This window comes from Macaca mulatta, chromosome 13 (assembly GCF_049350105.2).
Source record: "Macaca mulatta isolate MMU2019108-1 chromosome 13, T2T-MMU8v2.0, whole genome shotgun sequence".
NCBI lineage: Eukaryota > Metazoa > Chordata > Mammalia > Primates > Cercopithecidae > Macaca > Macaca mulatta.
The window spans coordinates 38,298,552-38,313,436 of NC_133418.1; the positions used below are offsets into that span (position 1 = coordinate 38,298,552).

General features: G+C 47.4%; 1 protein-coding gene across 1 annotated transcript in view; it reads left to right on the plus strand.

Annotated features, from left to right (window-relative positions):
- The window catches only part of POLR1A (RNA polymerase I subunit A), an 83,117-nt gene that overhangs the window by 18,561 nt on the left and 49,671 nt on the right, over positions 1-14,885 (plus strand). The window contains exons 7-12 of the mRNA XM_015112779.3: positions 4,011-4,097; positions 5,481-5,586; positions 6,197-6,359; positions 8,885-9,055; positions 9,187-9,309; positions 11,883-12,113. Of these exons, the coding sequence (XP_014968265.3) occupies positions 4,011-4,097; positions 5,481-5,586; positions 6,197-6,359; positions 8,885-9,055; positions 9,187-9,309; positions 11,883-12,113 (881 nt within the window). The remainder of the gene's footprint in view (positions 1-4,010; positions 4,098-5,480; positions 5,587-6,196; positions 6,360-8,884; positions 9,056-9,186; positions 9,310-11,882; positions 12,114-14,885) is intronic.

Below are 14,885 nucleotides of genomic sequence, written 5' to 3' on the forward strand. Positions count from 1 at the left end.
AACATAGTACAGAGAATTCCTTTATACTCTTTACTTAATTTGCCCTAATGTAACATAGTAGATTACCATGGTGCATTTGTCAAAACTGAGTTTAACATTGGTGCAACACTACTGGCTAAACTACAGACTTTTAAAATTTTGCTGGTTTTCCAGTAATTTCCTTTTTATGCTCCTGGATCCAACCCAGGATACCACATTGCATTTAGAAAGCCTTTTTACTTTTGTTTCATGGTTGGCAGTTAATACCATAAGAGTGGATTTTCCTACACTTAACCATTAAATAGCCCTCAAAACAATTTTCTTGTAATACCAGTTGGGAATTGCTTCTGTAGCCCTTAGGATGCCTTATAAAATGTTCATAGATTGAGAACAAAGATGGTCAGAATTCTAGAAGATAGTTTTCATGGGGCAAATGTCCAGCAGGTAAGTAGCCTTTCAATGCCTTCCGCAAACCGATTCTTCTAAAGTCATCTTCCATTGCAGCCACGCGAATATGATGGTGCAACCACAAGTCTGTGCATTAGAAACAAGTAGACCGTAGTCTTCTACAGCTCCAGGCTTGGGTATTCAGTATTTAGCACACATTTATTTGTTGGGCACTCAGCGTTATGCCAAGGACAATGTTTGTGATGAGCACGATGCCAAGATACAGACCAGACCATGTGGTCTCTGCCTCTGAAGGGGCTGCAAGCAACATAGGTCAGTAACCCTGGGGAGCAGGTGATGTGGAGGAAGGCGAGCACCCTCAGCGTGGGTCTGACCATCTTCCTGGTATCAGAGGGACTCAAAAAGTGAGGGCTGGGCTGGGTGTGGTGGCTCACACCTGTAATCCCAGCACTTCGGGAGGCCAAGGCAGGCGGATCATCTGAGATCAGGAGTTCAAGACTAACCTGACCAACATGGTGAAACCCTGTCTCTACTTAAAAAAAAAAAAAAAAAAAAAATTAGCCGAGCATGATGGCACACGCCTGTAATCCCAGCTACTCGGGAGGCTGAGACGGGAGAATCGCTTGAACTCGGGAGGCGGAGGTTGCAGTGAGCTGTGATTGCACCATTGCACTCCAGCCTGGGCCACAAGAGCGGAGCCCCGTCTCAAAAAAAGAAAAAAAAGTGAGGGCTGTGCCTGAGTAGTCCCCACGGACTGGTGATCCCACAAGGAGCGCTGTCAGCTTGTGAAATGCTGCACGTGCTGCTCCCGCGCGCTTCCTGTGCCCCCTGAGCCCCACAAGGCACATTAACGTTTAAAATAAGAATTCATTGTAGCCAAGACACTTCCACCCATTGTGATCCCCGGTTATTTGACCTCCTTATCCCTTTTTCCTGTGGCACCTCTCACAGCTGAAAGAAACACACATTCAAGATGCTCTGAAATCCCAGCTAGGCAGAAGTCATTGCTGCAAGCTGCAGAAGTTCTTGTTAGGAGAGGATGCAGCTCGTGTGGGGAGATGGGCTTCCACAGCTCTCCTCTGACTCTAACATCCTGTGATTGAAGAACAGCCTCTGCCTTCACGGTGACTAAACTGTAGTGGGGACATTGCTGGGACAGGAGCTGAGGAGATTTGACTGACCTTCTTCAGCATTTCTGATGTATTTAGTAGAAGAGAAAGTTCAGACATTCATTTTCAGAAATGCCCACAAAGTGCAGGTTAATGGAGTCTGTTTTCTCCCCCTGAACATATGTAGCTTTCTAATGCTGTGGTTGTCCCTAAATGTCATTCTTCATTGCATATGCATGCTTCCTTCAACTGCATTAACTCATTGAAATATTCTGCTTTTATCGACATCAAAACTTTAAACATGCAGACTCCTTGACTTAGCAATTCTGCTTCGATGACTTTATCCTAAGGAATTAGAATACTCACAGTGTTGTTTGAATGGTTGAAAACTGGACATGGGCTGGGCGCGGTGGCTCACGTCTGTAATCCCAGCACTTTGGGAGGCTGAGGCGGGCGGATCACGAGGTCAGGAGATCGAGACCATCCTGGCCAACACAGTGAAACCCCATCTCTATTAAAAAATACAAAAAAATTAGCCGGGCGTGCTGGCGGCACCTGTAGTCCCAGCTGCTCAGGAGACTGAGGCAGGAGAATGGCGTGAACCTGGGAGGCAAGCTTGCAGTGATCGGAGATCGTGCCACTGCACTCCAGCCTGGGTGACAGAACGAGACACCATCTCAGAAAAACAAAAAAACAAAACAAAAAAAAACTGGACATAACTTAAATACCTGTTAACAGAGACTAGTTAAATTATGGTGCTTTTGTTAATTGTTCTCCAAGTTAGGGATTTCTCTAAAAACCTATGATGACATATCCTCTGCAGATTTTAAAGAAACTAGCTGGAGAATTGGAGGTGGAATGAAGCTAGTTTTTAAAAATGGAGGAGGCTGGGTGCGGTAACTCATGCCTGTAATCCCAGCACTTTGGGAGGCCGAGGCGGGTGGATCATGGGGTCGTTAGTTCGAGACCAGCCTGGCCAACCAGGCAAAACCCTGTCTCTACTAAAAATACATAAATTAGCAGGGCGTGGTGGTGTGTGCCTGTGATCCCAGCTACTTGAGAGGCTGAGGTAGGAGAATCACATGAACCTGGGAAGGCAGAGGTTGCAGTGAGCCAAGATCCTGCCACTGCACTCCAGCCTGGGCGACAAGAGCAAGACTCTGTCTCAAAGAAAAAAAAAAATGGAGGAAAAGGCAAGAGTGGTGTTTTTAAGTGTGGACTATCTTAGGCTATTTTAAACATCTATATTTGAGCCGTATACTCTTAATTTAGAATTTGCTGTGAGCTAGACACCCTGTCAAGTGTTGGGAACACAGAGAAGGCATAGTTCCTGTCCTGATACGTGTATAAAAAGGGAAAATTGAGCAATGCTTAGTTTCAGTGGATGTATCCAGAAAAGGTGTTTTGGGTTTTTGTTTTGTTCTGTTTTGTTTTAAGACAGGGTCTTACTCTGTCACCCAGGCTGGAGTGCAGTGACACGATCTCGGCTCCCTACAACCTCTGCTTCTCAGGTTCAAGCGATTCTCCTGTCTCAGCCTCCCAAGTAGCTGGGATTACAGGTGTGCACCACCACACCCAGCTAATTTGTATTTTTCGTAGAGTCAGGGTTTCCTGTGTTGGCCAGGCTGGTCTTAAACTCCTCAGGTGATACGCCTGCCTTGGCCTCCCAAAGTGCCCAGAAAGTTTTGAACCTGAAAGACACACTACTTACTTGTCTTAGTTAATCATCTAAATGCCTGGACCCTACCTCCTGAATGGCAGCCCGAAGCCTGGTTTTCTAATGTAACCTGGATGTCGCTAGTAGACAGCATCCCACAGTGATCTTGCTTAGTGTGAGAAACCAAGCCCAATCTATTCCTCGCACACCAGTATATTTGTAAAAATAAGTCAGTATGTATTTACCCATAAAAATACTTACCTACCCATAATTCAACTTATGTGAACCTTTCTGGTAAAAACCAGGTAGATAAAGATATTTATTATAATGTTACTTATAATAGCAAAATATGGAAATGAATCCAGATGTCCAATTATGAGAATATGGTTAAGTGAATTAGCAATCATCCTTAATGGAATATCACATAGCCATGAAAAATGGTGATCAGGCAAAAGCTACATAGCAATGTGCAGAAATGCTGACGAGATGATACTAAAAGGGCAAAGTAGTGTTCAAAATAAATCCACACTGAAGATTACAGTTGTGTAAAATACTTCTATAGACAAAAGTGCTGGAAAACAATATATAAAAGTGATAGTTGTTAATGTGATGCGATTATGGGTAATGTTTTCTTTGCTTTTTTTGGGGGGGGTGGTTTATACAGTAGCCATATGATTTTTACTACTAGAGAAATGAGATTAACGGCCAGAGGGAATCCAGGCCTGAGAATATGCTACCGTAGAGATTGATTTTTGTGGTCAAGTTGCAGGCTTGGTGATAAAGAATGGATACATCCCATTGCAGAAAGAGTACCTGTTCCTGATTTATTGCACTTTGATTCTCTTCCTTGGCTCCAGGAATTGAGGAAGCTCAGATGGGAAAACGAGGATACTTAACACCCACCAGTGCCCGCGAACACCTTTTTGCCCTGTGGAAGAATGAAGGTGCTGTATCAGGCTAAAGAAATAGCCTTGATCTCCTCTAGGCTTTTATTTCCTGGACTCCTTAACCCTGCCTTATTACTTCTTTTAAGTTGTGATGATTGTAGCTCTGTCCTGGAACTGATCCAGAGGTTTGGGGCAGTCTTCAGGGCACATCGACATTGAGATATCATAGAGCAGGCGAGGTCATACCCAGCACCAAAAACTTGACAATTACTGCAGCTGAGCCAGGTTATCAAATGACAACTGCAGGTAGGCCTCGCTTAATACAGGTTGGCGTATTTTTAGAAGGTTTAGTGTAACTTATTTTAAATGCCCGTAAGTAAAATGCTTTGTCCTTCTGTGAATCAGAGAATGAACTCTGTCTTATTTAAATTGAGACTTTACTGTAAGGGAAATCCTTCTTTCCTTCTGAGTGTATAACAAAACCTATGCAGTATATTCAAGCCCTTGTGAGAGTGTGTTGTGGAACGCTGACTATAACCTCTGTGTAATAAGAAGCACTTACAAATGAACATGTTGTTAAAGAGATGTCAGGGAAAAAAAAAAAAGCACTGGAGTTAGTATGATTGCTTCTGCGGCAGGCCCTAGCACATTTTAATCTTTTTCTCACATCACCAGAAACCTGAAATACAGCTTTGGTCCACAGAAGATCCTTTCTTGGCAGCACCTGTTAGGGGTGGGAGGAGGCTAACTTAGCAAAAATTTTTTATTCAACATTTTTTTATGAAGATCAAAGTAATAATTATGTGTGTGATGTGTATGTGTTTTAATAGTCCAGGAGGGTGATTAAAAACAAGTAAAGTTTCTTCCCCTTCCTTGCTCATCTCAGTTCCTGGGTTAAGAGCTATTGTCCCTGTAGTACCCATTTTTATGCTGTCATATCCCCTGCATACAAACTGTCATGTACACAGAGGCTATTTTTTGTTTTTATAAAGAAAAATGAGGCCAGCCAGGCACGTTGGCCCATGCCTCTAATCACAGCAATATGGGAGGCTGAGACAGGTGGATCAGTTGAGCCCAGAAGTTCAAGACCAGCCTGGACAACCAAGCAAAACCTCATCTCTTTAAAAAAAAAAAAAAAAGAAAGTGCAAAAATTAGCTGGGCATGATAGCACGCACCTGTAGTCCCAACTACTTGGAAGGCTGAGGTGGCAGAATTGCCTAAGCCTGGGAGGTCAAGGCTGCAGTGAGTCATGATCGCACCACTGCACTGCAGCCTGGGTGACAGGAGTGAGACCTTGTCTCGAGAAAGAAAAATGTGACCTTAACTCTACATATTATCTTGTATTCTGGTTTTTCCTCACTCAGTAATATTTTTATGGTTGTCCTCCCATGCCTTCAGTGATAGATGTAAATGGTCTCCTTGGTTGCTTTCCAATGCAGGATTCTTTCTGAACTACCTTTTTTCGGGAATGGATGATGATGGTATGGAGTCCAGATTCAATCCCAGTGTGTTCTTTCTCGATTTCTTGGTGGTGCCACCCTCAAGGTAATACCCTTTAATTAACTTATTTCACCTGAAGAAAAGCTTACTAAGGAACTGAACCGTGACCTCTAGGAGAGGTGAAAGGGCCAAGGGCACTGAGACAGAGCTGCAGTTCTGCTCCAGGTGTGGGTGGTGGAAGGGCTTACTTTCCTTCCTGTTTGTTGTGAATGCGATAGGAATGTTAGTTGTTTTTGTTTGCTTGTTTGCTTGTACTGTCTCCCAGGCTAGAGTGCAGTGGCATGATCCTGGCTCACTGCAACCTCTGCCTCCCAGGCTCAAGTGATTCTTCTGCCTAAGCCTCCCGAGTAGCTGGGATTACAGGCATGCATCACCACACCCAGCTAATTTTTGCATTTTTCATAGAGATGGGGTTTCACCATGTTGGCCAGGCTGGTCTCAAACTCCTGACCTCCAGTGATCCACCCGCTGTGGCTTCCCAAAGTGCTGGGATTATAGGCTTGAGCCACCACACCCAGCTGGAATGTTGATTGGGAAGGTTGGTTGTTTTGAGCATGGTGGGGTGTGCTCCCTACAGTAGGCATGAGTGAGAGGATGAAGAACATGACCCTTTCCTCACACTAAACATTCGTTTATTCTGTATGTCCCCCTGCAGGTATCGCCCAGTTAGTCGCCTAGGAGACCAGATGTTTACCAATGGCCAGACGGTGAACTTGCAGGCTGTCATGAAGGATGTAGTTCTGATTCGAAAACTTCTGGCATTGATGGCCCAAGAACAGAAGCTGCCAGAGGAAGTGGCCGCACCCCCTCCAGATGAGGTCAGGGCTGCTCTGGTGCTGATGTGATGAGCACACACGCTTGGTGCTAACTCTGTGTGGTGTGGATGCAGACACGGGTTACCAGGAGATGCTTCCTGGGATATTCTGTGCAGCTGGCAGCAGCCTTAGTGTGAGCTGTGGGCTTAGGGGGCACCTAGGAACATTAGGGGAACGCACATGGGTCTGAGCATGGAAAGGTCTGGGTTCTGTGCCGAACGACCATGCCAGGTGACCCTAGTTGAGTCACTTTCTTATACTAGTGTCTGCTATAAAATGCATGTGATTTGTGGTGAGATTTCACACTGAGGCTGTTCTGGGCTACCAGCTCTCAGAAGCTCTAGAAAGAATAGCCTGCTTCCCTCAGGCTCTAAGAGTGTCCCTTCTGGGTCACAGTACTAGAGTTCATATTGTCAACTCTATTTTGGACACATTAATGTCTCCAGCATTGGGGTCAGGAAAGCAGTATTGCAGAGTATAAATTCCTCTCAGAACAGGACAGTTTCAACTAACGTTTCCTGAGCCCCTTCTGTGTGCCAGGTTAAATAGTAGGTCTTCAGTGGGTACAAAGGTGAATTGGGCACCCAGGAAGCTTGCTGAGGTCATCAAGATCCTTCCCAGCTCTAAAGTACTCTCTGGATGCAAATAGGCAGCCTTGGGTAGACAGACAGGATTCTCAGACTCCAGCCACTGGGACAGTCCCGCTGTCTGCCAGGCCCATCACAAGGTGGCACCACTGTCTCCTGGACACTTAAGCTGCAGGTTACACTTGGGGCTTTCTTTGGTTTTGCTTGTTTCCTGGTCGGCCAGCATTGGTGTGCTTTTAAAAACTCCTTAGTGTGAGAGAAATCAGCCATCTGCATGCCTTAGTGCAGTTTCCAAGGAAAGACCATGGGATAACTACTCCCAATGACTAGAGTTGAGAATCTTAGTTGGATGTCCCTTAAAAATCGGACAGCCTGGCCAGGCATGATAGCTCACAGCTGTAATCCCAGCACTTTGGGAGACCAAGGCAGGAGGTTCACTTGAGCCGAGGAGGTTTAGACCAGGTGGGCAACATGGCGAAACCCCATCTCTACCAAAAATACAAAAAATAGCTGGGTGTGGTGGCTCATGCCTATGGTGACAGCTACTCAGGAGGCTGAGGTGGGCGGATTGCTGGAGCCAGGGAAGTCAAGGCTGCAGTGAGCTATGATTGCACAAGTGTACTCCAGCTTGGGTGACAGAGTTAGACCCCATCTCAAGAATTTAAAAAAAAAAAAAATTGATCATCCCCTTTGTCGAACAAATGCTTGGTCTCTGAGGGGCAAATAGCATCCTCTGATTCCTATGCCCCAGTGTCCTCTTTCCTTGTGATTGACAGGACATGCTTTTTCTTCCCCCTTACTCTCTGTGTTCCATCCTCATGGCAGCCCTTGCCAGGCACCATCTAGGCACTGGGGATACGCCAGTGAGACAAGTTCTCACTCATTTCACAATCACTGGTCCTGAGCCAGGTAATGCCATGAGCAGTGAGTTGGGCTAACAGGACCCAGTCATCATGCAGGTGACCATCTCTCCCACTGGGACTCCAGCCAGAAGGGGACCCTGAGTGTTTTATGTAGAATACATCTATTTTCCCTCCAACTAAAGAAGACTCTTGTGTTCCTCAGGGTTGAGGACAAGCCCACTTCATCACTACTGGGTTTTCATGACATTCTCATTTACTGAATCTTCACCCACCGTCACCCTCCCACCTCAAGACACTGACAGTTTTCTTCTCTCATCTGCCCACACTGGAAGACATGGGACCATCTGTCTGCTTGTGTCATACCCAGCCAATGGGGCCAGTAGGTGGCCAGACAGTATCAATAGGTGGTGCTCTAAACCAGCTGAAGGCAGTTTCTGTCCCCTGGGTAGGGAGTGGGAGAGAGGAAGAGACGGAGCTAGAGGCAAAAATATTAAAAAAGGATTGGTTAAATATTCCAATGAGACTTGGCAATCAGCCAGTAACTTGATATAGCTCAGTTGAAGACCCACATCTTAATTGATGACATAGAATATCATATGGCAAACCTAGCTCCTCTTAAGAAATTGTTCCACCTGCATGTTTGTAAGTGGTTTGGATCAAGTTTTTCAAAGCCATAACTAAAACTGAAACTGCATATGAGAATCGGTTATCTAGTGGGATAACAGAACTTCCTGAGAAACATACTGATGTGAGAAGGACTTCTTAGTTTTCTTTAGGAATTGCATATTAAAGAATTTCAGCAAATGCTTTAAGAAAGGAGCATGCTTACTCATTTTGAATTCATCTTACTACTAGAAAGAGACAGACTGGTAAATATGTAATAGTGCTGATATGTCTTATCGACATGTACTTACAAGATTGATTTATCAGCACGTTTGTCTCTGATCTGTCAGGTTCAGAGGAGATAAACTCCAGAGTGCATAGTCATCAGAGCCAGGGTAAGAAAGAAAAATTAAATCAAGCCAGGCCTTTTGGAGCTTTTTTCCATCATTCCTGTTTTCTTGGTTTTATCTTCCAGGAAAAAGACTCTTTGATTGCTATTGACCGATCCTTTTTGAGTACACTTCCAGGCCAGTCCTTCATAGACAAACTTTACAACATTTGGATTCGCCTTCAGAGCCACGTCAATATTGTGTTCGATAGTGAGATGGACAAACTAATGGTGGACAAGTACCCAGGCATTAGGCAGGTGAGCAAAAACTGGATTCCCACTGCTAGCTGCAGAGGATAAATAATAAACATTGTGTATTGAAACAAGAAACTAATAAGCCTACTGGAATTCTTGTTGAATGTTATTATGGCCTTTTTTTCTCCATAAAGATCCTGGAAAAGAAAGAAGGCCTGTTCCGAAAACACATGATGGGAAAGCGAGTGGACTATGCTGCACGCTCAGTCATCTGCCCAGATATGTACATCAACACCAACGAAATTGGAATTCCCATGGTGGGTGTGTGTGTGTGTGTGTGTGTGTGTGTGTGTGTGTGTGTGCAGGGCTCATTTGCTCCCTGTGGGTGGCAGATAGGAATGCCACAGAGGGCTGAGGACAGGATGTGCAGCAGATTATAGTGGCTTGGGCAGAACTAGCTTCTGCCTCTTCCTGGACAGCCCATGAGGAGGTGACTGGAAGCCACATGATGGCATTGCTCTCACTCCTTGCCAGGCTTACAGACACCTTCTACCCACAAGTCAGCACTAGGGAGCTGATTGCGGGGTATTCCACATCCCTGCCCACATAGCTTCCTCCTGCCCACCTCAGCCTAGTCTTTTGACCTTCCTCACCAAATTGAATACATGACAGGGGAGAGGAAGAGGGCATGGGGTCCAGGCATCAGAAATGTGTACCCCAGGTTACTGGGAAGAGGAAAGGGAGTGAGTCCTGGAGAGAGACGTGTGCATGTTGCCCACGCCCTGTTTTGCTTCTCAGGGTAAGCAGCTTACTATTCACCTGTTAGTGCTCTCCCGCGACCCCCTCCGGGAGCCAGCTTCATCTTCTCACTTGCTTAGCACTTCACGCCATGGTGCTCAGCAGCAGCAGCCTTTAATGAGCTTCCTCCTTAATAGGCCTCGAGGTCAGTAATGTGAAGGTGGTTTAATTTCCCTCCGTGGAGAGCCTCATTTCCTCGCGCGCCACCCGCTCCACCCCTCTCTGGGGACTGGTGATGAGCAGCGCTGAAGTGTTCTTTCCGATCATCCTGTGTCCCCATGGCCTCATCTCTCTGTGGCACACTTGGGCTTCCTGGACAAAGGCATGACAGGAGTCTGAGAAGGCCCAGTCCTGTGCCCACTGCCTCCTAGGAACCATAGTTCTTGCATCTGAAAGCTGGATCACATGGTGAGGACCAGCTTTGTGAAGTCCAGTGGTGACATTCCCAAATCTGAGGCCCCGAGGAGACATGTAGCAACTTTTGGTTGCCCTCTCTGGACAGAAGGCAGGGGCCACCCTTTTTGGCCTTGACCTCATAGTGCCTACAGCGTCCCCAGCTCTGCGAGAGACCTTCTGTGCTGCCTCTTCTGTCTTCCAAGGTGCTGGGTTCTCGTTTGTGGATCTGGGTTTGTTTGATAGTGGCTTGTCCCTGGAGGAGAGACTCCGAAGTCACTTCTCTGCCCACCTGCAGACTGCCGCAAGTCTCAGGGCCATGGTGGCCTGGGGTGTAGGTATTCCTCACAGTATAGTTGGGAAGAGCAGAGCAGATAGAACTGCCTCTGGCCTCTTGGATCACACGCTTCCCATAGAGTACTGTTGACAGGTGCCACAGGAACAAGGAGCTAGAGACCAGCAGTGAAGCACAGACTAGTGTGCTCCTATATAAAGCGGTGTCCAGGGGTGGAGACAGACAGTAAATAGATAAACAAGTATAGATATGCTCTGTTGAACGGTGATAAGTGGTAAGTGTATCAGCAATAGTAGAGCAGGCTCAGGCTGAGGAACGCAGGGGCTGGGGTAGCCCCAGGAGCCTTCTGAGAAAGTGCTGCTGCACGGGACCTGTGCAAAGCTAGACGAGTTCCTTTATGTAGGATGTCTCAGAGTCTCTGGTGTGTTTGTATACATTTGGAAGGTACATTAGAGATTTATAATATTCAGTAGCTCAAAAACTCACTTAAACAGGGAACTTGTTTTACTTGGAGTGTCTCCCAGGCCTAACTTTAAACACAGCACACTGCATTTTCTTAGGTGTCAGAGGAATGTGTCAGTTTCATCTCAAGTACCACCTTGATTGTAATGGCTGCTGCAGAACTGTGGAGCTGAGAGATTCCAATGCTGTCCCTGAGCCTAGACAGGGACAGCACCACGATCCGTTAGTGATGTCTGCTGGGGTGGATGAGGAATGTTGTGGTATTTGAGGACAGGCATTTGCCACCTGTCTCAAGCAAGTGCCCCAAGCCACCTTTGGGAACTTTGAATTTATTGGCAGATAAGAAAATGAAGTTTTAGAGTGGGTTAAAAAAATTAGCCGGGCACGGTGGCTCACACCTGTAATCCCAGCACTTTGGGAGGCCGAGGTGGGCAGATCAACTGAGGTTGGGAGTTCGCGACCAGCCTGACCAACATGGAGAAACCCCATCTCTACTAAAAATACAAAATTAGCTGGGTGTGGTGGTGCATGCCTGTAATCCCAGCTACTCGGGAGGCTGAGGGAGGAGAATTGCTTGAACCCAGGAGGCGGAGATTGTGGTGAGCTGAGATCGCGCCACTGCACTCCAGCCTGGGCAACAAGAGCAAAACTCCATCTCAAAAAAAAAAATTAAAAAAAAAAAATTGTAATATGTAAACTGCTGCACTTAAATTATTCTCCTCAGACTAACTGCTGGAAAAGGAGGCCTAGTCTCTATACCGTTAAGGGAGTAGCAGAAGACAGGCAGGATGTTACTTCGCTCACTGGAAGGCCTTCTTGGCCAAGTCAGATAGCTCCTCCTCATCTTGGGGGAAAAGACACAGCCTATTGAGACAGATTTGGGGTCCATGAGACCTTTTTTTCTCCCTGCCCTGATTTGCTACCTCCATTCCTCATTTCCAGGTATTTGCCACAAAACTGACCTACCCGCAGCCAGTTACCCCGTGGAATGTTCAGGAACTTAGGCAAGCGGTCATCAACGGCCCCAATGTGCACCCAGGAGCCTCCATGGTCATCAATGAGGACGGCAGCCGCACAGCCCTGAGTGCTGTGGACATGACCCAGCGAGAGGCCGTGGCCAAGCAGCTCCTGACCCCAGCCACGGGGGCACCTAAGCCCCAGGGGACAAAAATTGTGAGTATGAGCAGCTTTGGTCAGGGACCTATCCAGCTCCTGTTCGGATCCTGGTAATTGGTGGCCATCAGGTGTGGCTCCAGTGCACGCTGACACAGGAGCCCATCCCTAGGAGGAAACTCCCCCACACGTGGGTGACTTTTAAGATTCACCTTGTAGTCCCTGGGCAGAAGAATGACTGCCCTTAAACAGGGCTACTCAAAGGGTAGTCCCCGGACCAGCATCAGCAGCATCCCTGGAGCTTGTGAGCAATGCAGATCCCCCCACCCCTACTGAATTTGAATCTCTGAGAATAGAGGTCAGAATCTTTCTTTATCTTGCTTTCCAGAGGGTTCTTCTGCATGCTGTTGTTTGAGAGCCACTCTTAGGAAGGCAGTGCTCTGTGCCAGTGATAACCAACAAGTGGCAGGTTATAACTAATGTTTCCATTTTGGGCAATTGCTAATGCCAGCCCATAGTGCTGTGGTAGGGAATCCTGAGGCTCTATCTGGTTCCACTGGAAGGAGCACATGATCAATTAACAATGTTGCTGAATGCATGAAATCAGCAGGTGACAGCTCTGTGGCTCTGTCACGTAATAGCCATTCCTGCTGGGAGGGGAGCAGCAGATGACCCCTATCTAGGCAACAGTGGCAGCAGTTGTTGGAGGGAAATGGATTCGACTTGGGTGTAACCCACAAGTGACTACCGGAGTCAATGGGTGACTGCCTGGATTTTCCTCACCCACCTGCACAGAAGGCAGGCCTCTCCTTGCCCTCTGCCCACCCATACCCCATGGCTGACCTGCTCTTCTTTAACACTGAGTTCAGCTCTGCAAAGTTGCATCAGCCTTGAAGAAACTTTGGAGGAACCGAGAGGAAAAGGAAATGCTCCTGGCCTTGCGGCGGTGCTCATCACTGCTCACCACAGGCCTTCTTGCTTCCTCTGGTTCTCACCGCCGTCCTGAGGGACAGCAGTAATACACCGCCTGTTTTCTCCTTTGGCACTGGGGCACATGCAAACACAGATAAGTCACCTTTTTTGTTCTTCTCTAGTGCACAAAGTAAGGTTTGTATTCAGGTTCGTAGAATCAGTCTGCCTTTCCTAAGTGCCTGGTGTTTGGCTAGGCACTCTGTGAGCAATGCAAAAAGAAGCAAGGTGTATTTCACTTCACTTACATTTAACTCAGGTCAAACATGTGAAACAGACTCACAATAGGAAAGGATGAGAGAGAGACTAGGAGAAGCGGTGAGGGATGAGGCAGTACTGATGCCCCCTGCATGCTAGCACTTTGCAGTCCCTGTGGACGGATCCTCGCCACCCTGGAGTTGACAGCATGGTGGGGGAACCACTAGGAAATGAGCATATAAATGTATTGCTGTTGCGGAGGGGTGTGGAAGACACCACAGGGAACAGCAGTGACAGACAGTGACTTTAAGCATATAATGCCCAAGAAGAAACAAGTTTGAGGGGAATGTGCAGGGCAAGTGGGCAGGGAGAGTTTGGGGTCATCAGGAGGCAGCTGTGAGCCAGGTGCTGGGGCCAGCCTCAGAGCTAAAGAGGGGTCTGAAGGCAGCGAACTCTTGCTGCTCCCTCAGGCCTTAGCAAGCCCTCGTTCCTCTGGGGTCAGATAGTAAATATTTCTGTGGTCCTGGGCCATGCAGGCTCTGCTGTAGCTGCTCAACTCTGCCGCTTAATGCCAAAGCAGCCACGGATAGTACACAAATAGGCATGGCTGTGTTCCAATAAAACTTTATTTACAGAACCAGGTGGCCAGCCTAAGGACTGTAGTCTGCTACCCCCAAAACTGTGATTTTTTTTTTTTTTTTTTTTTTTTTTTTTTCTTGAGACAAGGTCTCATTCTGTCTCCCAGGCTGAAGTGCAGTGGCGCAATCACAGCTGCTGCAGCCGCCACCTCCGGGGCTTAGGTGATCCTCCTGACTCAGCCTCCCGAGTAGCTGGGACCACAGGTGTGACTAATTTGTGTATTTTCTGTAGATGTGGGGTTTCACCATGTTGCCCAGGCTGGTTTCCAACTCCTGGGCTCAAGAGATCTGCCCTCCTCAGCCTCCCGAAGCTCTGGGATTACAGACATGAGCCACTGCTCCTGGCCTGTAATTTTTGAAGACTTTGGTTAATGTGTTGCATGTGGGCCAGGGCAAGGCTGAAGGGCTGTGTGAGGCTGATTGGGAAGGAAACACTGAGGTCTGGGTGAGGAGGAACCACAGGCTAGGTGAGGAGGGGAAAGGCCAAAAGGACCCATTTCCCCTGTGAGGTATGAAAGCTCTGCCCCATCCCCTGGGCCTTGTAAATAAAAGAGGAAATGGCCCAAAGATCCAAGGCTCATTGCCCTGTTCAGCAGCCTGCTAGAAGCCGGCCTTTGGCTCCGAGCCTGCCTCTTAAATCTCTGACCCTGGGGCACTGGGGCACGTTCATTTTCACTGCAGTATTTATTTAGAGACAAGAGAAAGGAAGGGCCTCGGGTTTGGGTTGGCAAGGGGAATACCCTGTGCTCCAGGGCTTCTGTTTGGATTGGCCAGTGCCTGCCAGACTGGCCTGTGTACCTTCCCAGCTGTGGTAAGTTTGCTTACGCTGGAGGATGTCTCGAATTTACAAGACTCAAATCCTAGGCCCAGCCTGGCTCTTTGGGCTTGGGCCACAGATCTAGGCAGTTCCTCCCTTGAGAGGCTAAAGAAAGAAGACCTCAGCTTGTATGACGCAGTCAGACGGCAGCCAGTGCCCTGGGCAGATGCTCATGGGAACCCTCAGAGTTTAGGTCTCCTTGGAAACATG